The sequence below is a fragment of the Tursiops truncatus genome, chromosome 13 (assembly GCF_011762595.2).
Source record: "Tursiops truncatus isolate mTurTru1 chromosome 13, mTurTru1.mat.Y, whole genome shotgun sequence".
NCBI lineage: Eukaryota > Metazoa > Chordata > Mammalia > Artiodactyla > Delphinidae > Tursiops > Tursiops truncatus.
Window position 1 is genome coordinate 16,036,973 of NC_047046.1, and position 14,902 is coordinate 16,051,874.

Below are 14,902 nucleotides of genomic sequence, written 5' to 3' on the forward strand. Positions count from 1 at the left end.
ATAAGTTGGTGATAAGAATGTGAAGAAACTGGAACATTTACATTACATTAGTGGTGCATACAACCATTTTGGAAAAAGATTTTACCTAAAGGTAGGGGTATGTCCCCCAAAACTCGTAAATGAATGTTCCTAGCAACTTTATTCCTAATGGTGAAAAATAGGAAACAACCCCAAATGGCCATCAGTCAGTGAATGGATAAACAAATGTGGCTTGGTCATATGATGGAATACTACTTAGCAATAAAAAGGAACTAATTACTGATACACACAGAAACATGGATGGATCTGAAAAACATGCTGAGCCAAAGAAGTGAAACACAAAAGGTACAAAATTCCATTTTTATGAAATTCTACAACAGGCAAAACTAACCAATAATGACAAAGTAGATCAGTGGTTTTAATTAAGGGGATTAAGTTGGGAGCATAATGACTGCAAAGGCACACAAGACAGTTTTTGAAGTGATGGAAATGTTTTGTATTTTGACTTTGGTGATGTTCACGCAGGAGTATCCATTTGTCAAAACTCATCAAACTACACTTAATGTAGAAGTATTTTATTGTATATTAATCATACCTCAATAAGGCTGCTTTTAAAAGAATAAAATGCCTGCACCAAATTAAGCAGCCTATAGGTTTGTGAAGCTGAGTCCTCCTCCTTCCATTTGTAATATATACCCACTCATGCTGTGGAATGGAAGAAACGTGAGTCTACAGGCAGCTTGGTGACACATCCTACGGAAGAAAGAGCACATGCTTACCTGAGGTGCTACATAATATGGGGTGAACTGAGGTGTCATCAAGTCACCTTGGTCAATTTTGGCAAATCCAAAGTCACACAACTTCACTGGGGCATCCTGAAATAAAACAAATGGGAGTCACTGCTCCAGAGTTCTCAGAAAACGTTAAAGGAAAATGCAGGTGCAAGACATGTTACCTTAAGCTCTCAGGAGTTTCTAGCTGAGACCTGAACCTATGAGTAGCATGTCCTCAGCTCTGGAGACAATGATTCATATTTAGAAACTGTTCTTAGTAATACAGAAGTAAGGAATTTCTACCCACTCACAATTATCCCTGTTTTATAACTTGTAAAGGCAGCACTAAAATCAAGATGCTTCCTGACTCTATTGGCCCATTATCTCTCATCAATCTAGGGTGCTGCTTCACCCTCAACATCAGCTTCATGATAGCCAGAGTAAGTTATCTGGTGGGACACAGTGCATGGGGCATGGATTGGAGCTGGAGAGGAAAACACACCTTATGAGGGTTAACACTGAACACAACCACTAAGTTCCAAGGTAACATATAACAGCATATAGATTCCTGCCCCTTCCCAAAGTCCTTCCAAATAATATCCAAAATCTAAAGTCCTTATGTACAAACACACATCAGTGTCATCCAAAATGATCGATGCCAGGGGTATGGTACAATTTCTCTGAGCCTCTAGCAAGGAAACAGATATGGGAAAAGTAAGCTGCTTGCAGCGCTTTGGCCTAAAGCCTCTTCACCATGGATTCAGAGCACTCCAAACATATACACACCTACACACTGTTCCTGAACTATACTGAGAGTAGCAGCACTAAAATACAGAAGGGCAAGTCATCTCACCAAAGAGTTATCCTTGAAGAGCAGATTTTCAGGCTTGAGGTCTCTGTGTGCGATGTTTAACAAGTGACAGTGCTGTAGAGCCAAAGCTATCTGGAAAGGACATAATGGAGCAACCATATCTTAGAAAAGATAGCTCTTTAATTCCCCTGGTTTAGAGAACTCAGGATGTTAAAAAATGATCCTTACTAAGTCAATTAAGACTGTGGTCAGTTTTCAATTTTAAAGCAGAAATTAAGTAAGATTTCAGATATCAAGAAATAGAAATGAATTAAGCTGTATTTTGTTCAATAAAAAGAAAAAATACAACAGTAAAACAATTCTTTGTCATAATCAACTGATGGTTAAATCCTGTATGAAATGGGAAAAATGAAATACTTGCACTTCCATTAATCTGAGATGTGACAAGTACTGCAAAGCAAACACTGGGCCAGGCAGTCTTCAGAGGGCCTGGCTTCCCCCTAGCAGGGCAGTGGCACTAACGCCTGACTCAGAGGAAACCTGCACTCTTCAGGGAGCCCAACTTGAAGTTCTGCTTTCAAGAACAACAGAAAGCAGCTGAATGGATTTTTCCACCTGATGTTCTAATCTGCCCGTCCCACTGGTTGAAAATGTTGCCTGTTTAGGTGGATTTAAAGGAGTTTGGTTTTACAGAAGATTATCAGAGCTCATCCTTTAGGCCTAATATTTGAAAAATACAAGCTATAATTTTTAAAATCAAATAGAACAGATTTTATCTGTTCTTTAACACTCTGTATGGAATTGCCTTGGCATTCCAAATATCAGTTCCTCCCTACCAGAAAGGAGGCATCAAAAAATGCTTGAGGCTCACAGAAAATTTGGAAGAATTTTTTCATTAAGAACCAGTTGGGCTACGTGTCCTGCTTCTCTCTGCTTTGCTTGCTTGGCCTGAAGAGAAACCTTGAGGGTTTAGCTTTTTCATCTCCTCATGAGGTTATTTCCAGTTGGATTCCTAGTATTGTTTGTGACGTACATCATTCCTCTAGCAATAAAATGTGATGTCAAAACAGAGAGAACATAAAACCAGGAATAACCCAGAATTACAAAGACCTTAGACTACTATTAAAATCTGATGAGAGAAAGGTGACTCATAAGCATAAAGTATCTTATATGTAATTGCCTTAGAACATATTTTTACACCATACAGTCTTTCAGGTAGTATCACTAGCATTTTATCTCAAAGTCCAATAACAGTGCTTGGAAGCTATACGTCTAAAGATTATCTACAATCTAAAAAGGAGTTAAGATTACCTTCCTTCCAGAGTTTATTTAAATCTTATCATAGGCAAACAATTGAAAACCACTTAAGAATACAGGTTCCCCCCACCAAAGCATAAAAGGGGGTCACATTCCTCCTGTCAAGGCATCTTTTCTAATTACATAACAAAGCAGGCAATGAGAGATCAAATAGAGCTTTTCTTCAAGCTTTCTTTTATTCCCCCCAATGAAATTGTGCTTGTTAACCAACACCGTTGGCAGTTTGATTGGTACCCGGGGTTAACTTGCCTGCTTTGTTACTTGGCTGGCTTGCTTCTCTGTAAAGTGCCGGTGCTGGCTGATTCTGTGAAATAGCTCTCCCCCTTCCATCATCTCCATTACAATTAAGAGTCGAGCCCTGTTTGAAAGCATTTGATTTTGTTAAGTTAAAAAACAAAGCAAAACAAAACAAAACTGAAACATCAAGTAGCTAACCTAGATACCTCATCTACAAAGTGTTACTACTTCCTAAATCTAGTCCTACCAAGCCCCTTTGAGTTGGATCCCTTGTCACTACCAGCTGGACACTATGAATGAGGACTATCCCTGACCTAAAGGTTTCTAAGAAGCTAAAAGAAAGCAGAAGAATTAGTTTTGAAGACAATGATCCTTTTGAAGATTCTGTACTTAACTTGTATATACATTTTATGGAAGCTACACTGAAAGTGTATTGAAAACAGAATACGACTTTGTATAGGACATGAATATCAAGTCATTCAGTTGGGCTGTCTTGGTTATTCACTCTCGTGTGTGTGTGTGTGTGTGTGTGTGTGTGTGTGTGTGTGTGTGTGTGTGTGTGTGTGTGTGTGTGTGTGTGTGTGTGTGTGTGTGTGTGTGTGTGTCTCCCCCTCTCTACTCCCTGCCCCCACTCCACTAGTTTTCCATATGACCCACAGCATGCCCAGCAAGATAGCCAGATAGGGTTACACAGCTACTAAATAAAAGCAAAAATTCTCATGTTGTGAAAAAAAAAATCCGAATTTTGGTTACCACTCTTTGATATAAATGCTTCCAGCTTCCATCCAAATGCTTTCACCAACAGAGCACAATTTTAAGAAATAATCATTTGATTTCCCATTCTTCTTTACAAATTCCATCTTTTTCCATCTGGAAAACTCCTACTCACCCCCTTCAAGTCCTCGCCCCCACGTAACTGCTCTGAGACACCTCGCCTCCCTAGCCTACAGAGGGCAGCTCTCCTCCTTTGTAAGCTCAAAATACTTTATGCATGCCTCTCCTTGGTACCTATCACACTGCTAGAATAATAGGTTTACATCTCAGTCCCTTCAATGGAAACCATACCTTATTTAACTTTGAATTCCCTGGAAAAGATTTAGAATGACACCCAATGAGCTTGCCAAACATCTGGAGGCTAAAAGAATGATGTTGATTTCTTCCTTTAAAAGGAATGTCAGATTCAGCAATAAGGGCTTTTTGCCATATCAACTTCTAAGACATTGCCTAGAATAATATTTGGTCTCCTTTTGCTAATTTGAAATAGAATCTGTTTTAATTCCACATTACTCAGGGGGGCCCAGGAGAGTGGGTAGGGTATAGATGAAGCACGGCTGGCAATGAGTTGATAACTGTTGAGGCTGGGTGATGGGTACTTAAGGATTCATTACATGATTCTTTTACAAATGTTTGAAAATTTCCAAATTAAAAAGTAAAGGAGAGAAGAAAAAGAAAGAGGAAGGGAGGGAGGCAGGCAGGGAGGGAGGGAAGGGAAGGGAGAGAAAGAGGGCACAAAAGAAAAGAAGACCCCACTACACCTTGGCTTACATATGGAGAGGTGGTCATGTGATAATGACCCTGTGTAGTCTTACCTGGGGCTGGACTCATGAGGAAACTGTACACTGTTAGCAAACACTTCAATGATTTGAACTATATTTGGGTGTGTGGCACACATCATGTGCAGACGTACCTTAAAGAAGAACAGAGGAAATGTTTCTGTACATAGGGGATGCCAACATTTTCTCTCCAAACTTTCCCCCCAAAACTGACCACACTAGGCCCGTGGATGAGCCTATTACAGTAAAAAACCTTATCACCTGGAATGATGTAAAAAAAAAAGTGTTTTCATACACAGATTACCTCCTTAATGCTCTTTCCATGAAAAAAACCTCGCCAACAGGTTTATTTACTTCTACTGTCCTATCTATTAGCAAATGAAAAATTTGGTAAATAATACATCTTATTTCAGAAATTATTCATATATCTCTAAGCAAAAGAATAAGTCCTTCATTGCATATTATTAACATGTCATCACCACATCCAAATAATTTTAAACAAATGCCTATTATTAAAAACTAGAAATACATCCTCAGAGTTCTCCTGCAACATCTTTTCAATACACTATTCACTAGAACCTTCCTCATACTATTTTATCTCCACTCTTTAAAGACCTTTTCCAATAAGCAAAAGCTGAAGTAAACCTGAGTATTTTGGGGTATAAGAATCGCATTAATTGAAAAAGAACAAAAGGTGGTTTGAAAGGAAGCAAGACTTCACTAACAGCTTTTGGTATTGATGGATGAAGAACTGCTTTATAATGATAACATGGAATAGCAAAAAGTATGAATATAAAGAGAGTAAGTATGAACATAAAATTCTTTGTGAATCTCTGTATTCTCTCCATGAAGCTGCCTTACTTGTAAAAAGAATAATTCTTAGGCACTTCAAATATTTAGGCAAATCAAGGCAATAAAGGACCATACCTCATTTCTAGCTTTTGGACGATCAAAAAGAATTTTCAGTGCAAACCGTTCTTGGGTAGATTTCTTCACACAGACTCTAGATTTGGAGAAAAAAGTTCAATCAGAAATTATCTAAGTTACAGTGAAAACTAATTTAGCAAGCTGTTCTTTGAGAACTGTGCTTCTAATCAAAAATATATCCAGGCACATCAGAACAAACTTGCCCCCAGGTCTAGCAGATGGAAAGGCAGAAAGGCATCTCGCCCACCCTTCACAGGCCTTAGACATGTGAAATCAACTTGATGCTGGCCAAGAAAGACAAAATGGCCTCTGCTGGCTACAAGTGACTCATACAGTGGCTCCATGGTATCAACATCTTAAATGATTCTGTTACAGATCATGTGACTTCGTCACTTAAATATATTTCTAAATGGATGAGAAAAAGCCTATCATAAATACCTCTGCTTGTTAAATTAAGGCTGTTTCACAAATCTGGCAAACCTAATGCTTCTAACTTAAGATGTATTTCGAACAGGTCCTCTTGAGAACAATTGTGTCATAGTTTGCACATGGGTCTCTTACCTAACTGGACCACTAATTCCAGCTCCCAGCTTCTGAGTCCAATTGATATTGTATTCCTCTAAAATGGAGGTTTCCTATTAAAACAAAAATGGAGGAGGCAGAGAATGATTCTCCAGTTAAAAAGCTGAATAGTTAAGCAGAGGTGGGACAACAGAAAACCTTAATGCTCAACATCTCAGCTTCTGAAAGAAGCTGATAAGTAGAGCTTTGTGTAGGGCTTTATAATTACACATTTCGCCTACAGGACTATGCTAGGCATTGCTTTCCAACAAGAGAAGGCAAACTTTAGGATAAAAAGAAATTCTTCAGCTCATCTGCAAGATCCATGTGAGTAAATACTCGTGGTTTTTTTTTTTCTTGAGTGTGGGAAGAAGATATTCTTTCAAAATGTTTCACTACTAAGTACTTATTTGCCAAATGGTCAAATATATTTTCTGAGATTCTAGAAAGACTGGTCTGATATATGCTGCTATGATATAGAGGTCTATATCCTTGAACAAGTTGATCAAATTGGAATAACTGAATAAACTAAAACTTAAAAGTTCAAATAAAATAGTAATAAATATTGTAGTACATTTATCTAGTTTTCAAGTGCTATTTTGAGTACAAAGATATTGTCACGTTCACTGTATAACTATATTCTTCACAGTTTTAATAGATTCCAATAGCTTTCAATAGTTCCAGATACAGCCTCTACAAATTAATTAAAGTTTTTATTGAATTACTGTGTAGTCACTAAATATTGAGCTTCTGTTGCCATATGTTTTTAGGCAAGAAAGCCATACACTTAAACTGTGGTAGGCTAAAATTCATTTTTCAGGGTTCAACGGGTAGAACAGAAAACCGACTACAGACCTGGAGAAATTAGGCCAAAACTCATGAGACTATCAAATTGTTTTGTTGCAATGAAAATCTGATAGATTATAATTAGCAACAGAATCTTGATTCCCAGGTATAGGAACAGAATATTTGACCATGTAACACAAACTCAATGAGCAGTAAGTGCCAGACACCAGGATAAGTTCAGAGATGAAAACAGCTTCCGTCCAATGAATATGTAAGTGTATAAAACAAGTTTAGAATAGCCTTCATCTCCACACCTTCCTGCTGCCAGTTCTTGATAAAGGTTCCCATCATATAGTAAATGCTCAATAACTATGGAATGAATGACTAGAAAGGTGGACTAAAACCAGGTGATGGAAGGACATTGATTTGCGAGGGACTAGCAAAATCATTACACAAACTCTCTTCTGAAAACCTGTGTATCAGGGTTAAGGAGCTTGTCAAAGTCACACAGTGAGTTATAGGCACTGATAAGACTAGAAACTATGGCTTTGGCCTCTTCCCCAGCATCATTCATCTTTGGCATCATCCCCAGCTATCAGGGGTAACTGCCCAGGCCCCTGCATGAGGATTAGGAATGAATCCTGCCCAATTAGGGAGGTCCCAGGTCTCCACTCACCATCTCCTAAACAGAATTCAAACCTACCCATTTAACCTGTCTACCTCCTTCATGTTTCCACTGCCTATCCTGCCGGATTCAGAAGTATTTGAGAAGACAGAGAGGAAGACAGAATTGGGAAAGAAAGAATTGGAGCATAGTCTATGCTTCATGGTAGAGTAAAATTTGCCAGGCCTCTAATGAAGACATACACTCACTGGAGACTCAATGGAAAAGACAGATTCATTCTACGGAATTATTTGTTACAGTCAGATCAAAGGACTATTCATATGTCCAGTTCCTGGGATGTAAAAATAATATTAGACCAAATTCTTCACTGCACTGGTGCTTATTAAGATGGTACTCTACCTAATGGACAGCCAAGAAAGTTCAAATTATAGAGGCTCTGACTGAAGTTTTGACACTTGGCTTTGCAGAAGGTAAGAGAAGCACTACCAGATCTCTCTACAGCCCTGATCTCTGAACCCTGTTTTTCTTACGTCTGTTGTCCTCTTTACCAGGTTTAATTCTTGCACATTTGTTGATGGTGCCATAAACACTAACCAGTTCTAAGACTTCACTAAGCCCAGCTGGGCAAAAGAAGTAACATTCTCACATCAGCCGACTCTTCTATGTGTAGATGGCATATTTTCTCACATATTTTAATGGCAAAGAGAAAGTAAAAAGGCATGGGTCAATTAAGACACTTTATTGAAGAAAATTATGGACTACCTCAAATGTATCAATGACAAATACATTGACTGGGTTCTGCTAAAGAAATCTATACACTGGGATTTCCCCAGTGGCACAGTGGTTAAGACTCCGTGCTCCCAATGCAGGGGGCCTGGGTTCTATCCCTTGTCAGGGAACTAGATCCCACATGCATGCCACAACTAAGAGTTCACAAGCCACAACAAAGGAGCCCATGTGCTGCAACTAAGGAGCAGGCGAGCTACAACTAAGGAGCCCTCAAGTCACAATTAAGGAGCCCGCCTGGCACAAGTAAGACCCAGCACAACCAAATAAATAAATAAATATATATATATTTAATCTATACACTGTCTTAAATAAGGATATAGACTCATGGAATGAAGTACAGTTGACCCTTGAACAAGATAGGGGGTTAGGGGTGCTGGCACTGGCACAGTCAAAAATCCACGTATAGGGGCTTCCCTGGTGGCGCAGTGGTTGAGAGTCCACCTGCTGATGCAGGGGACACGGGTTCATGCCCCGGTCCGGGAAGATCCACATGCCGCGGAGCGGCTGGGCCCGTGAGCCATGGCCGCTGAGCCTGCGCGTCCGGAGCCTGTGCTCCGCAATGGGAGAGGCCACAACAGTGAGAGGCCTGCGTACTGCAAAAAAAAAAACAAAATCCAAGTATAACTTTAGGGTCAGACTTCGTATCAGGAGTTCCACATCCATGGTTTCAAACCACAGATCATTTAGTACTGTAATCCATCTTTACTGAAAAAAAATCCATACATAAGTGGGCCCACACAGTTCAAATCTGTGTTGTTCAGGGCCTCTCTGGTGGCACAGTGGTTGAGAGTCTGCCTGCCAATGCAGGGGACGCGGGTTCGTGCCCCGGCCTGGAAGGATCCCACATGCCGCGGAGCAGCTAGGCCCATGGGCCATGGCCGCTGAGCCTGCACGTCCGGAGGAGAGGCCACAACAGTGAGAGGCCCGCATACCGCAAAAAAAAAAAAAAAAAAAAAAAAGACACATGCACCCCAGTGTTCATTGCAGCACTATTTACAATAGCCAGGTCATGGAAGCAACTGAAATGCCCATCGACAGATGAATGCATAAAGAGGATGTGGTACATATATACGATGGAATATTACTCAGCCATAAAAAGGAGTGAAACTGGGTCACTGGTAGAGACGTGGATGGACTTAGAGACTGTCATACAAAGTGAAGTAAGTCAGAAAGAAAAACAAATATCGTATATTAACACATATATGTGGAATCTAGAAAAATGGTACAGATGAACCAGTTTACAAGGCAGAAATAGAGACCCAGATGTAGAGAACAAACATATGGACACCAAGAGAGGAAAGTGGGGGGTGGGGGTGGAGGTAGGATGAATTGGGAGATTGGGATTGACATGTATATACCAATATGTATAAAATGGATGACTAATAAGAACCTGCTGTATAAAAAAATTAAATTAAAAAAAAAACCCAGAGGAACAGGCACAAAAGAATAGACAAAATGGATGTTATGAAAATTTTAAATTTTGTACATCAAAAAACACTATTAGGGGCTTCCCTGGTGGCACAGTGGTTGAGAGTCCACCTGCCGATGCAGGGGACACGGGTTCGTGCCCCGGCCCGGGAAGGTCCCACATGCTGCAGAGCGGCTGGGCCCGTGAGCCATGGCTGCTGAGCCTGCGCGTCCGGAGCCTGTGCTCCACAATGGGAGAGGCCACAACAGTGAGAGGCCCTCGTACCGCAAAACAAACAAACAAACAAAAAACACTATTAACAGTGTAACAAAGGCAACCCACAAAATTGGAGAAAATATTTGCAAATCATATATCTGATAAGGGATTAATATGCAGAATATGTAGAGAACTCCTAAAACACAACAAAAAACCCCCCAAACAACCCAATTCAAAAAATGGGCCAAGGACTCAAACAGACATTTCTCCAAAGAAGATACATGAATGGCCTAGAGCACATGAAAAATGCTCAATGTCACTAATCATTAGGGGAATGCAAATCAAAACTACAATGAGATACTACCTCAAACCCATTAGGATGGCCACTATTAAAAACAACAACAACAACAAAACAGAAAAGAACAAGTATTGGAGAGAATGTGGAGAAAACTGGAACCCCTGTGCACTATTGGTGGGAACATAAAATAGTACAGCTGCTGTGGAATATGGTATGGTGGTTCCTCAGAAACTTAAAAATAGAATGACTATATGATCCAGTAATTCTACTTCTGGGTATAAACCCAAAAGAGTTGAAAGCAGGATCCTGAAGAGATATTTGTATGTCCATGTTCAAAGTAGCATTATTTACAATAGCTAATACATGCAAGCAACCTGAGTGCCCACTGATGGATGAATAGATAAGCAAAATGTGGGCTATACATACAATGGAATATTATTCACCCTTAAAAAGGAAGGAAATTCTGCAATATGCCACAACACAGATGAACCTTGAGGACATTATGCTAAGTGAAATAAGCCATTCACAAAAAGACAAATTCTATATGCGTCTACTTATATGAAGTATTCAGAATAGTCAAAATCATAGAAAGTAGAATGGCAGTTGCTAGGGGCTGGGGGAAAGGAAGCAATGGGGAATTACTGCTTACTGGGTAGAGTTTCAGTTTTATAAGATGAAAAGAGTTATGGAGTTGAATAGTGGTAATGGTTGCCCAACATTATGAGTATATTTAATACCACTGAACTATACAGGTAAAAATGGTTAAGATGGTAAATTTCATGCTATGTATGCTTTACTAAAAAAATGAAAAAAAAAAAAGAATGGAAAAAAATATACCACAAGTAACCGAAAGAAAGCTGGAGTAGCTATACCTGACAACAGATAAAACAGACTTTAAAACAGAAGATGTTAATAGAGAAAGAGAGGAACTTTTTATAATGATAAGATCAATTCAAGGGCTTCCCTGGTGGTGCAGTGGTTAAGACTCCGCACTCCCAGTGCAGGGGCCCAGGTTCAATCCCTGGTCAGGGAACTAGATCCCACAGGCATGCCAAAACTAAGGAGTGCAAGTGCCATAACTGAAGGAGCCCCCCTGCTGCAACTAAGACCTGGTGCAACCAAATAAATAAATAATTATTGAAAAGAAAAACAAAAATAATAGTTGGCGATTTCAAAACCTCCACTCTCAATAACAGATAAACTAGACAGAAAATCAGCAAGAATGTAGAAAACAACACTATCGATGAACCTGACCTGACATCTACAAAACACTCCATTCAACAACAGGGGAATATATATCCTAAGTGCACACGGAATATCCTCCAGGATAAACCACATGCTAGGTCATAAGTCTCAATAAACTTCTGAAAATTAAAATTATGTAAAGTTCTCCAACAATAATGGAATTAAGCTATAAATCAACAGAAGAAAATTTGGGAAATTTAAAAATATATAGAAACTAAGTAATATGCTTCTAAATAACCAATGAAGAAGAAATAATAAGGGAAATTAGAAAATATTTTGATCTGAAGGAAAATGAAAACGCAATAAGCTAAAACGTATGAGCTGCAGCTAAAGCAGCATTTAGATGAAAACACTAAACACTGCTTTAGCTATCAATACCTCTATAACAAAGGAAGATCACAAATCAATAATCTAAGCTTCTACCTTGAAAAACTAAAGAACAAACTATACCCAAAGCAAGCAGAAATATTAAAAAGTAGAGCAGAAATCAATAAAGTAGAAAACAGAAAATAGAGAAAAATAAATGAAAACCAAAAGCTGATTCTTTGAAAGGTCAACAAAATTAACAAACCTTTAGCTAGACTGACTGAGAAGGAGAGAAAAAACACAAGTTATTAACATTAGAAATGGGGGCTTCCCTGGTGGCACAGTGGTTAAGAACCCGCCTGCCAATGCAGGGGACACAGGTTTAAGCCCTGATCCGGGAAGATCCCACACGCTGCGGGGCAACTAAGCCTGTGTGCCACAACTCCTGAGCCTGCAAGCCACAACTACTGAGCCCGTGCACCACAACTACTGAAGCCCACGCACCTAGAGCCCGTGCTCCGCAACAGGAGAAGCCACCACAGTGAGAAGCCCCGTCGCAACTAGAGAAAAGCCCGCGCGCGGCAACGAAGACCCAATGCAGCCGTAACTAAATAAATAAATTTATTTTTAAAAACAATTCCACTCTTAATAGCGTCATAAAGAATAAAATATTTAGGAATAAATTTATCAAAAGAAGATCTATACACTAAAGACTCAAACACACTGATAAATAGGGGAAAGCCCGGGAAAAAAATGGAGAGTTATACCATGTTCTTGGCCTAGTAGACAATATTGTTAAGATGGCAACTGTCCTCAAACTGACCAACAGATTCTATGGAATCCCCGTCAAAATCCCAGCACACTTTTCTTGGTAGAAATTGACATGCTGATTCTAAAATTTATTTGGAAATACAAAGAACTTAAATAACCAACTTAATTTTTTTATATATAGAGAAACCTTCAGTTTCCTAGGTTTCTTGGGGTTTATTTGTTTTTTGAGATTTATTATTTATTTATTTTATTTATTTTTGGCTGCATTGGGTCTTAGTTGCGGCACACGGGATCTTTTGTTACAGCTCACGGGCTTCTCTCTAGTTGCAGCGGGCAGGTTTTCTCTTCTCTAGTTGTGGCGCACAGGCTCCAGGGCACGTGGGCTCTGTAGTCTGCAGCACACAGGTTCTCTAGCTAAGGCGTGCAAGCTCAGTAGTTGTGGCGTGTGGGCTTAGTTGCCCCACGGCATGTGGGATCTTAGTTCCCTGACCAGGGATAGAACCCGTGTTCCCTGCATTGTAAGGCAGATTCTTTACCGCTGGACCACCAGGGAAGTCCTGCCAGCTTAATTTTGAAAAAGAAAAACCAAGTTGGTTCTCATGCTACCCAATTTGAAAACTTACCATAAAGCTTCAGTAATCAAATCAGTGTGGCACTGGCATAAGGATAGTTATATGGATCAATGAAACAGAAAAGAGAATCAAACAAACAAACAAACAAAAACAAAAAAAAGAAAAGAAAAAAGGAAAAGAAGAAAAAAAGAGAATCCAAAAATAAACTTATACATTTATGATCAACTGATTTTCAACAAAGGTAATTCAACAAGCAAAAAGACAATGTTTTGAACAAATGGTCTTGGAACAATTCCATTTTGGAAAAGTTTTGCCATTTCTTAAAAAGTTAAGCATAAACTTACTGTACTACCCAATAATTCCACACATAGGTATTTACCCAGAAGAAAATGAAACATACGTTCACACAAAAACTTGTATGGACAAGTTTTATTTATCATTTTATTCATAATAGCTAAAAACTGGAAACAATCTAAATGTCCATCAACAGGGGATAAACAATAAAAACATTCCTCAACAATAAAAAGGAGTGAACTACTAATGCATGCACTAACATGGATGAACCTCAAAAGTATAAGTAAAAGAAGCCAAACACATAAGACTACATATTATATAATTTTGATTATTTGGAATTTCTAGAGAAGACAAAAGAATAGTGACAGAAAGCAGATCAGCAGTTGTCTGGGGTGGGGAGTCACAGTAGAGGCTGACTACAATGAGGCAGAAGGAACTTTCCAGGGACAGGGGTGGGGTGGGGGAGACGGAGGCGAGATCGAAAAATTCTAAAACTGGATTGTGAAGACAGATGCACAGCTCTATAAACTCACTAAAAATTACTGAATTATACACTTACCTTGGGCGAATTTTATGGTATGTGAATTATAACTGCAATTTTTTTAATGTTTTTAAAACTAAGAAAATCAATTTTCGTTAAGTTCATAAAGTATTAAAAACTCTGCCATATACAACAGAAAACAAATATGTAAGGCAATCTCTAATCCCAAAACGTTCATTATCTAGGTTTAGCTAAGTGACTTGGGAGCAGTGAAGTCATGGCCTATGGCAGTAGAGACAGAAATGAGAAGACAGAGTCTATGGTTGTAGCCAGTTTGCCTTATCCTAATACCTTGAAGAATAATAGGATGAGATCTTAAAGTCCAATCCACCCACTCTCAGGTAATCAGGCAGCAGAAGTTTAAATGTTGTGGTGAGAACCCAGGGAAATAGCTTTTCCAGCTGAACTCCAGAGGTCTCAGTTCTTACCAAATGAGGGACAGCCTCAAAAAAGCAAAACAATGAATACAACACAATGCCACAGACCAAAAGTTTTATTTGATGTGATGCTGGCTTGCTGCCAAGGGAACATATCCTCGTCAGTACTGGTTGTTAGATCAGATATTTTCAACTCCACTAATTTGTATTGGTTGGACACACCCAAATTAGTAGGAAGATTCACCAATGACCTATTAGTAAGTACATGAAGAAAAGCTAAAAAGTTTTAAGAAAACTAAGTTGGACAATAGTGACCGACTGAAGAAAACCCCAACTCTTTCTAAACCATTCTTAGGTTGCTATGAGCTAATATCCATTGAGTTCTTACTAAATGTTAGGTACTGTAAGCACATTTAGATACATGTGCTTATTAAATTCTCAAAAAAACCCTAAGCTGAGGAGATTCTTTTATCCTCTTCCTATGGATGAGGAAACTAAGTGACAAAGAAGTAAAGT

The 14,902-nt window shown here is 39.0% G+C and overlaps 1 protein-coding gene across 8 annotated transcripts in view; it reads right to left on the bottom strand.

Moving 5' to 3' along the window:
- Positions 1-14,902, bottom strand: part of MAPKAPK5 (MAPK activated protein kinase 5) — a 36,796-nt gene that overhangs the window by 19,807 nt on the left and 2,087 nt on the right. The window contains exons 1-7 of one of the 8 annotated variants that reach the window (XM_073790180.1): positions 8,800-8,918; positions 6,159-6,232; positions 5,598-5,673; positions 4,707-4,804; positions 3,130-3,238; positions 1,606-1,695; positions 759-854 (exon numbers count right to left, since the gene is read on the bottom strand). In XM_073790180.1, the coding sequence (XP_073646281.1) occupies positions 759-854; positions 1,606-1,695; positions 3,130-3,238; positions 4,707-4,804; positions 5,598-5,673; positions 6,159-6,232; positions 8,800-8,850 (594 nt within the window). In that variant the 5' untranslated portion in view covers positions 8,851-8,918. Of the gene's footprint in view, positions 1-758; positions 855-1,605; positions 1,696-3,129; positions 3,239-4,706; positions 4,805-5,597; positions 5,674-6,158; positions 6,233-8,799; positions 8,952-14,902 lie in introns of those variants that run through there. The other 7 variants (XM_019950100.3, XM_073790178.1, XM_073790183.1 and 4 more) reach the window with 7 other exon arrangements.